At 36.9% G+C, this 12,204-nt stretch overlaps 1 protein-coding gene across 3 annotated transcripts in view; it reads left to right on the top strand.

Annotated features, from left to right (window-relative positions):
- The window catches only part of CCAR1 (cell division cycle and apoptosis regulator 1), a 53,495-nt gene extending 44,443 nt beyond the window's left edge, over nt 1-9,052 (top strand). Inside the window, exons 20-25 of one of the 3 annotated variants that reach the window (XM_065894782.1) lie at nt 4,606-4,688; nt 5,111-5,257; nt 6,106-6,226; nt 6,455-6,640; nt 7,181-7,386; nt 8,701-9,052. In XM_065894782.1, the coding sequence (XP_065750854.1) occupies nt 4,606-4,688; nt 5,111-5,257; nt 6,106-6,226; nt 6,455-6,640; nt 7,181-7,386; nt 8,701-8,760 (803 nt within the window). In that variant the 3' untranslated portion in view covers nt 8,761-9,052. Of the gene's footprint in view, nt 1-4,605; nt 4,689-5,110; nt 5,258-6,105; nt 6,233-6,454; nt 6,641-7,180; nt 7,387-8,700 lie in introns of all 3 variants that reach the window. The other 2 variants (XM_065894781.1, XM_065894783.1) reach the window with 2 other exon arrangements.
- The last annotated feature ends 3,152 nt before the right edge of the window (nt 9,053-12,204 follow it).

Here is a 12,204-nt window from a genome sequence, read left to right as displayed (position 1 = left end):
GGTTTCCCTGCCTATCCCCTTCCTCTAAAGTCTCTTTTCAGTACAGTTGCCAGAATAACCTTTGTATAATTTAAGTCATTTATTTGTTCAAATTCTTACAGTTGCTCTCCATTTCACTCTCTGATAAAAGCCACAGTGTTTACAATGACCTCTAAGACCCTACCATAACAAGTCTTTAATTTTGTGTCTTACAACTCTTTGCACTTGTTCATTGCACCTCAGTCACTGGGACCTCCTTGAACCCATTATATATGTTCCTGTGTTAAGACCTTTGCATTGGCAGTTCTTCTGCCTGCATGCTCTCCTAGAGACCCACCTTGCTGACTCCCTCAACACCTTCAGTCTCTGTTCAGCTATCGCTTTCTCAGGGAGGTCTACTCTGCACCCTATTTAAAATTGCAGTCTCCTCCCCACCCCCACCAAAGTGCACATTCCTGATGCCTCCTTATCCCCTTCTACTTATAGAACTTATAACCTAGTCTACTGTTTACTTACTTATTGTCTGTCTTCTTTCCACTTGAATATAAGCTCTTAATAAGAAAGAGATTTTTCTTTATTTTCTTTGCTGATATATATTGGAAGTTCCTAGAACAGCCTAAATATCCAAATAGGCTCTAAATAGATATTTGTTGAACTAATACCATAAACTGCAAAGCCAAGTAGGGTGGTATGATTATAGTTTTGGGGTTTTTTTGGTTTCCTTGGAATTCCAATTGATGCTTGCTTATGTTATCATTTTTCCCCATACTTTGCATCTCATTATCCAATCAAGTTTCCAGAAGACCACTTTTTTCCTCATGGAAAAATAGAATTTGTGGTTAAAATATATATATATATATATGTGTGTGTGTGTGTGTGTGTGTGTATATAGTGCCAGTTAATGTCTAAAATGGTGTTGAATCTTCTTAGTAATCAGAGGAGCAAATAACAGTGAGGGTCTAATTTTTACCTGTCAAATTGATGAAACTTAAGTTTCTAATAAAAGGTAACATCAGTTTAACAGGGGTAAAGAGAAGATTACTTTCACTCTTGGGGTGAGTTTAAATTGTTGCATCTTCTCTGGACAGAAGTTTGGAAATGTTAATTAACCATATCCTTTCAAATACCAACACGAATATTTATTTCATAATTATTTATAAAATAAAAAACTAAAATCAGTCTTAATATTCAACAATAGGGAATTATTTAAATGCACTTTGACATAGACATGCAATTAAATTCTGTGCAGTCATTGAAAAAGAAGTTAGAGGATAGTGATGCGGAAAAAGATTACCAAATGGTTTTTATAGACATAGACAGCATGTTCCAAGATGAGCAAGGATTACTTGGATTGTTTTTTCAGCCGTGCTGTGCGACATTTGGGGTCTTAGTTCCTCGACCAGGGATGGAACCCGTGCCCGCTGCACTGGGAGCGTGGAATCTTAACTACTGGACCACCAGGGAAGTCCCTGGATTTTTTAAAAAATACTTTAAAAATATAGGTTTCAGGGGAGATGGTTTCAAGTGACACCTTTCAAGTTAAATACTCAAAATAAGCTGGGTCGTGTCTGTAAAATGTGAATAAATGAAAGGAGAGGTTTCTTAACCATTTCTTAACTGAGGAATCTGAGGCTCTTAGCACTAAATCAATTTACCCATGATAATAAAACTATAAAGCAGCTGAACCACTCTGTACTGTATTTTATATATATATATATGAAATAATTAGGTTCCAAGGACATATTATCTCTTTCTTTAAAACAGTTTATTTCTGTTCCAATACATATCACAAACTCACCCATTTTAAGTGTATATAATTTAGTTTAATAATTTAACAATTTAATAATTCCTAGTAACTTCATAGAATTGTGAAACCATCACTACAATCCAGTTTTAGAACATTTGTCTACTTCCTTTTTTTAATAACAACTTGAGATATAATTCACATATCAACCAGTTCACCCATTTAAAAGTATACAGCTCAGTTTTTTTTGTTTTTGTTTTGTTTTAATATGTATTTTGGTGGTACGCTGGTCTTAGGTGTGGCACGTGGGGTCTTCGTTGCCACATGCAGAATCTTTTAGTTGCAGCATGCAGGATCTTTTTAGTTGCAGCTTGAGAACTCTTAGTTGCGGCATGTGGGATCTAGTTCCCTAACCAGGGATCGAACCCAAGCCCCGTGCATCAGGAGCATGGAGTCTTAGCCACTAAACCACCAGGGAAGTCCCAACTCACTGGTTTTTAACATATCCATCCATCACCACAGTCAATTTTAGAACATTTTCATTTCCACAAAAAGAAATCCCGTACTCATTAGCAGTCAGTCCCATTTCCCTCCCATCTCCTCAGCCCTAGGCAAGCACTAGTCAGCTTTCCATCTCTGTAGATATTCTGGACATTTCATATATATAAATAGAATCATGCAGTATGCAATCTTTTGTGACTGGCTTCTTTTCACTTAGCATAATGTTATCAAGGTTCATGTGTGTTTTATCATGTATATTCTATTTAATATAAAGTTTTCTCTATATTGTTACTATTCGCGTACAACTTCTCACCTAAAGCAGTCTTTCCCAGAGTGTTCCAAAATATTAACAGGTATTAAGGTTAATAAAGTATACTGGGGTCAAATAAATTTGGGAAACTTGGGCTAAGCAAAGGTCTGCATGTTTTACTACAGAATTTCTTAGCTGCTTATGTATGTTGTGGATGTTCAAGAAGGGAATATAGGGCTTCCCTGGTGGCGCAGTGGTTGAGAATCTGCCTGCTGATGCAGGGGACATGGGTTCGTGCCCCGGTCCGGGAAGATCCCGCATGCTGCGGAGCGGCTAGGCCCGTGAGCCATGGCTGCTGAGCCTGCGCGTCCGGAGCCTGTGCTCTGCAATGGGAGAGGCCACAACAGTGAGAGGTCCGCGTACCACAAAAAAAAAAATAAGAAGAAGGGAATATAGTGTGAAATATTATAAATTTATGCTGTGTAATATCTCAAGTGCTAATTAACTCCTAGTGTTTACTGTATCTCCTATTTTATCAAGAAACCCTTTGTTACTCCGGGCTTTCTGATGGAGATCCATTTGAGAGATCCAGAAGCCTCTAGAAACAAAATTTCTCTTAAAATTGTTGACAGATCATTAAATATCGACAAAAAAGCTGTTTAGTTGTATATAATTCATGAAAGGATGATGTATTAGTTCACTAGGGCTACCATGAAAGGTACCTCAAACTGTTTAGCTCAAACAATAGAAATTTACTGTCTTCACAGTTCTGAAGGCCAAGTCTGAGATGAAGGAGTTAGCAGGGTTGGTTTCTTCTGAGGGCTGGGAGGTAGGGTCTGTTCCAAGCAGCTCTCCTCAGCTCTTGTAGATGGGCATCTTTTCCCTGTATTGTCACATCATGTTCTATCTGCATGTGTCTGTGTCTAAATTTCCCCTTTCTTTAAAGACAGCAGTCATTGTATTAGAGCTCGCTCTAATAACCTCATTTTAACTTGATTATCTCTGTATAGATAGACCCTTTCTCCAAATAAGGCAACATTCTGAACTACTAGGGGCTTAGGACCTCAGCTTTGGAACTTCAGGGGATAACAGTTGAACCCATAACAGATTTATTCTTCAGTATTAGTTGAATAACAAGCTGTTAATGGTGCTTGACCTGAGGGCGATGGCTGAGGTCTTCAGGAACTGGGTAGCTTATGGATAGGTAAGAGAAAGGAGTTTACTTTTTGTCAGTTTTCTGTTTATTTATTAAGAATAATTTATCGAATTTCCTATCTTTTTTTAAAATTATTTTATTTATTTTTGGCTGCGCTGGGTCTTCGTTGCTGTGCACGGACTTTCTCTAGTTGCAGCGAGCAGGGGCTACTCTTTGCGGTGCGCGGGCTTCTCATTGCAGTGGCTTCTTGTTGCAGAGCATGCGCTCTAGGTGTGTGGGCTTCAGTAGTTGTGGCACGTGAGCTCAGTGGTTGTGGCATGTGGGCTCCAGAGCGCAGGCTCGGTAGTTGTAGCACATGGGCTTAGTTGCTCCGTGGCATGTGGGATCTTCCTGGACCAGGGCTCGAACTCATGTCCCCTGCATTGGCAGGCAGATTCTGAACCACTGTGCCACCAGGGAAGCCCAAATTTCCTATCTTTTATCAAAGGACACATACATTAGTGTCAGTAAATCTGGGTGTTAGGTCTTCTTTATTAAGAACATTTCAATTCTCATATGTAGTTTTATTTTGCAATAATTCATCTGCAGTTAGTTTTACTATATTGGCTGTTTTTCCTTTTATCTTGTAGTAAATATTCTCTGCCCTGTTTTGTTTAAATTTATGTTTCAATTTTTTGTATAAAATTCATTCATGTTTGGGAACTAATTCCCCCAAATATTTATTGAATTGAATCCTTGTATTTGAATCAGTAAAGTCCTTTTTTTTCTTCTCTGTAGTTTCTTTATAAATTTCTTCCTGTTCTTATTCTTTATAATTTTCTTATAAAATCCAAACTGTTTTTAGTCATATAATATTTCTTTGTTTTTTTAATCTTTTGAAAACTGATCAGTAATAGAAAAGTATTTTCAATCTGTACAGTTGTTGAAATTTTATCTATTAATGAGTCTTTTGCTGCTGTTGTATTTATTTTATAGATCGGGATGAGGAAGAAATAAACAAACGAGATGACAAAAGAGATATTAACAGATACTGCAAGGAGAGGCCCTCTAAAGATAAGGTATGTATTAAATACTGAAGTATGTTTGACATACATTATTATGTTTAATGTGTACAGCACAGTGATGTGACATTTCTGTATAATACTGTATTTTTTATAATATGATAATTTCCATTTCTTACATAATCCAGACTTATTATTAAACCTAACTAAGTGATGAACTTTATTGATCCTTGTATATCTATATATTACCACTCATCAGAATTCAGTCGGTTGTATTTTGGTATTTGTGGTTTTATCAGATAATCAGTATGTCTTACTTCTTTCTTCTCTATACATAAATCAGATCAATTCATTTTAGCTAAGATGAGGTAAAGATATTTGCAGATTTTTGGTATTTTTTGGTATTATATGGACACAGTCTAATTTTCTCACTTATCAGGGGTAAAAATTATGTACTGTATCTTCTGCATTTTCTTTAGGAAAAAGAAAAGACTCAGATGATCACAATTAACAGAGATCTGTTAATGGCATTTGTTTATTTTGATCAAAGCCATTGTGGTTACCTTCTTGAAAAGGATTTGGAAGAAATACTTTATACTCTTGGACTGCATCTTTCTCGGGCTCAGGTAATCTATCTCGTGAATATTTAAAATTAAAAGCATGTTTAAGTAACTTTGTCTTTTTAGTACCTTTGACTTTTTGAAATATAAAAGCAATACAGGGACTTCCCTGGTGGTCCAGTGGCTAAGACTCTGTGCTCCCAATGCAGGGGACCCGGGTTCGATCTCTGGTCAGGGAACTAGATCCCACATGCCACAACTAAGACCCAGTGATGCAAAATAAATAAATAAATTTTTAAAAAAAGCAATACAGGCTTATAGTAATACAGTTAAGCAATACTGAAATAAATAAAGTAAAAGAAGTTAAAAGTCTCTTCCTCTAGTTCCACTCCTTTGGCCTAATATATAAACTTCTAGATCCTTTTGTAAGCAACTCATATGTATATATATATGATAGTTCCAGTTTTATAAACAACACATGAAATCATTCTAAACATACTGATGGACAACTTTTTTTCATTTAATAATATATCATGGGCATTTTACCATGAAAATGGAGACCCATTTTGTTCTTTTTATTACTGCCTAGTATTCCATGGTATAGATGTGCCTTTATTGCCTTAACTAGTCCCAGTTGCTAAATGGCTTTCATTTTTTAGAATTACAAGCTATGCTTTAATAAACATGTTTGTACGTATACTTTATGTATTGACGTTTTTATCAGACTTTTTTTGACAATTTTTTGCAAGTGATAATTTAATTTTAGGTTTATAGAGAAGACAGTTAAAAGCGTAAGTGCTCTAATTGAGTGGTAGTGGATACCTGAGATGCCATTGATGTTTATCATATGTGAAAATTAGAACACTGATGTTCAAGGAGAATCAAAAACTTATTTTCATCTTTTTAAATAACAGGTAAAGAAGCTTCTTAATAAAGTAGTACTCCGTGAATCTTGCTTTTACCGAAAATTAACGGACACCTCAAAAGATGAAGAAAATCATGAAGAATCTGAAGCATTGCAGGAAGATATGCTAGGTTTGAGTATATTATTTTAAGATCATGCCATTTTATAACCATATTATTAATTAAAGAAGAAAATAACATAATAAAATATGGTATCTTTTAGGGACTTCCCTGGCAGTCCAGTGGTTAAGACTCCGTGCTTCCCCTGCAGGAGGCACGGGTTCGATCCCTGGTCAGGGAACTAAGATCCCACATGCTGTGTGGCGTGGCCAAAAGAATATGGTTTCTTTTATATTATAGGAAACAGATTGTTACTTCCAACACCGATAGTAAAACAGGAATCAAAGGATATGGAAGAAAATGTTGGCCTTATTGTGTATAATGGTGCAATGGTCGATGTAGGAAGCCTCTTGCAAAAATTGGAAAAGAGTGAAAAAGTACGAGCTGAAGTGGAACAGAAGCTGCAGTTACTAGAAGAAAAGACAGGTAAGGAAAAGCATTGGATATGAGGTACTTTTAACACTCTATTGGGATATATATGTGTACACACGTATATACATACCTATCCTCGTGCATATCCATACCTTGTTTTAGTCTAGACACATAATGTAAGTTTACTTTTCACCATTTCTGTTAAAGGTTATAAAATTGCTTAGCTTTATAAGAATTAATCTTAGATCTTCATGTGCATTCTCAAGCTCGATTGTTGTTCTGTTGCATCCTTTTAATCCTCCCCTAGTTCCACTTAGTCTTCATTAGTTTCTGCTACTTTCTCTAGTCTGTACAATTATCTTAAAATGGAACTTGGATTTAGAAGTGATACTAGGTAAAACTTAATTTAAATGAAATGAGTTATTATAGTGTGCTTTATAACTATTAAAATTGACAATTGTGGCCAGTTTAAAGAATTATATACACTGTTTATTCTCCTAGCTTAAGTATTTTTAACCTCAGAGTTAAATTGGAAATTTTAAAGGGTAAGATGGTGAATTTGGTTTGGTTTTGTTTTGTTTTGTTTTTTGACAGATGAAGATGAAAAAACCATATTAAATTTGGAGAATTCCAACAAAAACCTCTCTGGTGAACTCAGAGAAGTTAAAAAGGACCTTAGTCAGTTACAAGAAAACTTAAAGATTTCAGAAAACATGAATTTGCAATTTGAAAACCAGCTGAATAAGACAATCAGAAACTTATCCACAGTAATGGATGAGATCCACACTGTTCTTAAGAAGGTTAGCTGTTTTGTACCTTCAACATTTTCATAGTTTATTCCTTTTCTAAAAAGTCTATTTCTGGCAAATTTAATATTATTAAGCTCTTAGTGGCTTTTCTAACAGAAAATAGTGGTAGCATTCTGTCCTTCATTAGATTAGTCAAAAGCAATTCCCCAAAGATGGTATTTTCCTAGAACTTACTTCAGATGTCAACATGATTTATGTGTCCAGACTTTTTTTTTTTTAACTATTTTTGGCTGCATTGGGTCTTCATTCCTGCGCGCGGGATTTCTCTAGTTGTGGCGAGTGGGGGCTACTCTTCATTGTGGTGTGGTGGCTTCTCTTATTGCGGAGCATGGGCCCTATGCGTGCAGGGTTCAGTAGTCGCAGCACGCAGGCTCAGTAGTTGCAGCACGCAGGCCCTACAGCACATGGACTTCAGTAGTTGTGCACAGGCTAAGTTGCTCTGCGGCATGTGGGATCTTCCCAGACCGGGTATCAAACCTGTGTCCTCTGCATTAGCAGGCAGATTCCTAACCACTACGCAACCAGGGAAGTCCTGGTGTGCAGACTTCTTAAAAAGCAAGTTTCACTTGCATTTCTTTTAGAATCAGAGGTTGAGTTTGAACTTGAAAAAGAAAAGCCATTCACTTTTTTTTTTTTTTTTTTTTTTTTTGTGGTACACGGGCCTCTCACTGTTGTGGCCTCTCCTGTTGCGGAGCACAGGCTCCGGACGCGCAGGCTCAGTGGACATGGCTCATGGGCCCAGCCACTTGGCGGCATGTGGGATCTTCCTGGACCGGGGCACGAACCCATGTCCCCTGTACTGGCAGGCGGACTCTCAACCACTGTGCCACCAGGGAAGCCCCATTCACTTCTCTTTTAAACCCATTTATTGGGCAGAGTTGAGAAACTTTTTGACACTATCAAAATTAATTTATTAGTATTCTTTGTCTCAAAAATAACTAGTAACTCAGTGCCCTTGTAAACTAACTTCAGTAATTGAGAGACCTTCCACCTCCTGGGTCTCACTCAGAGAACAAGAAGACAAAAAAGAAAAACTACAGTGCAAGGAATATACTGCTGTTAGTAATATAGTCCTAAGAACCTCTAATTTCTTAGGATTTAGATGGCTTTCTCGAATACTAGAAGTCATTCTGCACAGAATTGAGAGATTTCTTTCCTACTCTCCCCTTCCCCCCACCCGGTTCAATTTTCCATAGATGGTGAAATGGGCTATCTGCAGTATCTCTGTTTAGTAATGATTATTATTTTTAAAGTTACATTTAAGAGAATTTAATAAAATATACTTTTCCTTTGTGTATTTTATAGGATAATGTGAAGAATGAAGATAAAGATCAGAAATCCAAGGAGAATGGTGCAAGTGTATGATAAAATACATGTAGTGATGAAGAATGCTGATAAGTAATGTAATATATAAAATCATGATACAAGAATGTTTGAAAGTGATGCATGTTTGATTTTAGTAGTATAAATATCTGTTAGTTCAAATGATGTATAAAGTTTTATGAATGTGAGAGTCTTTGCTTTTGAAAATTGCTTGTAATTCCTGGCATCCAAATTATTAAACACTCCTTGAGTGAAATAATTTTGCATTGCAAAATGTTTTAGGATGAACTTTGTTATAGTTTTAACCCCAATAAAGTTCATCAGTTTAATTGACGGTAGTGTTCAATTACAAATCTCTTTTATTAAAAACCTAGACAGTTGTAATTTTATTTATAGAATTATCATTACTAGTTTTTTTGTTGTTGTTTTTTTGTTTGTTTGTTTGTTTTGCCGTATGCGGGCCTCTCACTGTTGTGGCCTCTCCCGTTGTGGAGCACAGGCTCTGGACACGCAGGCTCAGTGGTCATGGCTCACGGGCATGTGGGATCTTTCCGGACCGGGGCACGAACCCATGTCCCCTGCATCGGCAGGCGGACTCTCAACCGCTGCGCCCCCAGGGAAGCCCTCATTACTAGTTTTTTAAAAAAAATTTAGCCTTTTAAAATGTCAGTATGGGGCTTCCCTGGTGGTGCAGTGGTTAAGAATCCGCCTGCCAATGCAGGAGAGACAGGTTTGAGCCCTGGTCCGGCAAGATCCCACAGGCCGCAGAGCAACTAAGCCCGTGTGCCACAACTACTGAGCCTGCACTCTAGAGCCTGCGAGCCAGAATTACTGAAGCCCGCATGCCTAGAGCCCATGCTTGGCAACAAGAGAAGCCACCACAATGAGAAGCCCGCGCACCACAACGAAGAATAGCCCCCCGCTCAGTGCAATTAGAGAAAGGCCGCAGGCAGCAACGAAGATGCAATGCAGCCAAAAATAAATTAAAAAAAAAAATTTCAGTATGAATCATAAAATAGGATTCTGCTTAAATTTTGTAAGTTTTTTGGACCACACTTTTTTTTGTTACTTGTCCTTAAATCCTCTCCAATTTTCAGTCTCTAAAAACATTTATTAAAAATTTAACTCATCCAAACGACAGTACATCAAAAACTAAGAAAATAATTGTTAATTGCCATTGTTATTATATATGTTAGGCTTTACATAAAACACATAGTTTTGATGTTAATGTTAACTGCTTTCAATTAACTGTTCTAGTTTCCCAGAATAGCGCCTATATTACTTTTAATTTTGAGGGTTTTTTTTTTAAAATGCAGTATATGTCAAATGTACGGTCTAGTACCAAGCCAGTAGATGTCAGTATGATGCCTTAAGTTAAGCCTTCCTTAATTAAAAATAGTTTGTTTTATTAGTCTGTGTATTTCCTTCAGAATTTTAGATACATAATAGTTAATAAACTATTGAGTGAAAAGGTAGGAAATGTGACATACTCTAAAGCAGTGGTTCTCAACAGGGGGTGCATTAGCCCCCAGAAGACGTTTAGCAGTGCCTGGAGACATCTGTACCCTTTCCACCAAGGTGAATGCCACTGGCATATAGGTGGTCGAGGCCAAGGACTTGGCTGAATCACCTGCTTTGCATGGGACGGCCCCCCACAACAAAGCGTTGCCCAGCCCCATATGTCAGTAGTGCCCCGCTGGAAAAACTCTGGTCTAAAGGAGTACAGGGTTAAAAATGACATGTCTTTGAGATAACACTAGTGGAAGCTGAATTGCATCTGTAGCAAATATCAGGTTTTCTGTATGTAAATAACCCTCCCTGGAACGTTTCACTGTCAGAGAATTATATAGTATATTAGGGTTTTTATATTTTATTTTGCTAGAATAATGATTTGGTGTTCCAAACGGGTTAATATGAGAATGTAAGTGCCCTGTTACATGTATCTTAAGCTGAATGGAATCCACGTAGCTCTTACTAAGAAATAGATTAAAATACCTAAAATTCTTTCAAACCAGTTTATTTTCTTTTTACCTTAAGTTGCTCTTTCTGATTGTAATGGTTTGTTGAACTTCTCTGAGGTTGAATTACTGATTGACCCATAATTATACAGTTACTGTATAAATGTTTCTCTATCTTTTAGGTAAGATGAATCATTACAGGGTAGTTAGAAAGTTTTTTCTCCGAGGAAAATCCTGGAGATAATCTTTTAACTAAAAGACAGTGAAGAATATAGTTCTTTAATACAGTATGATTTTGAATGAGAAAAATCATTATAAAGTCTACCTGTCAGACTTATTTTTCCCAGAGATAGTTAAATGAGAATAATATTGGGAGAATGGAGAAAAAATATAAATCTTTCCATTATATTATTACTTAGAGGTAAATTAGAAGTGGAAAATGAGATGAGTAAGCTGGGGGAGAAAAACTACATATAGAATAATTGGTTTTAGTGAAAATGAGGTAAAGAGAACCTGTTTTTGTCTTTCTAAACTGTTTTGGATTTTCATTCAGAAGTAAACATGCGGTCTGTTCTTATATTCTATCAGCTCACATTGACCAAACCAAAAAAAACTTAATCAGATAACAAAGTAGGTCTATGAGAACATCTAATTTTGTTTTCCCATTTTTTTAATGTTCTGGATGCCTGTTTTTGTATTTCTAATACTCATTTAAGTCATTTTAAGACAATGAAATTTTAAGATTTTAATACTTCTTTCTGAATATTGCCTAAGTTGTAGAAAATTACTCCTCAAAATGTAACAGCACAAAAAATCCTTTTTAAAGAGAATTACAGTGACACTTAGACTTTATATGTGTACAACTTTTCACTCTCAAAAGAAACATGTGAAGACCCTGAACTGGGTGGGCTGGGGTAAGTGGGACAGACTAGCTGATGCTCTTTTCGTCTATCCTTTCTATGCACCCTAAAGGCTCACAGTACACTTCACGTGTTACCATACAACTGCACCTCACCCCTTGCACAAGTGCATGACGTGCGGAGAACAGTCCATCTGTTGTGTACCCCTGGGCAACTCATTCTCTCTTTATACCCTAAGAGTGGCCAGGATATGGAGTTGTACCTTTGCTAAGGGGTCAAGTTTTGGGGACTTTTGTCAAAGATGGACTCAGGAGGAAAGACACTTGAAGATGCTTTTACATTGGTAAATCTTAGTATTCATCTTCAGCACCAGTGGAGACATGAACTTGGACACAGGACCAAAGACCATGACAATTCCAAGAGTCTCAGCTCTCAGGTACCTCCCCTATGCTTCAGCTGAGTGAAAAATCTCAGGTGCCTTTGTTTTGTGGGCCACGGGGTCTTAGCTGAGATCATGGGGACAAACAGCAGGGATTTGTGCCACAGTGACAGTTGTGTTGTGCCTTAATACAAAGGCAGTTACTTCTTTCTGGTCAGAAAAGCAGTATTTGTTAGAGGGCAAAAAAAAAAGCTTGGAAATTTCTAATTTTCTGCTAAAGAAAGGCATT

The sequence above is a fragment of the Phocoena phocoena genome, chromosome 16, assembly GCF_963924675.1.
Source record: "Phocoena phocoena chromosome 16, mPhoPho1.1, whole genome shotgun sequence".
In the NCBI taxonomy this organism is placed as follows: domain Eukaryota; kingdom Metazoa; phylum Chordata; class Mammalia; order Artiodactyla; family Phocoenidae; genus Phocoena; species Phocoena phocoena.
This window is presented reverse-complemented; position numbering and strand designations above follow the sequence as displayed.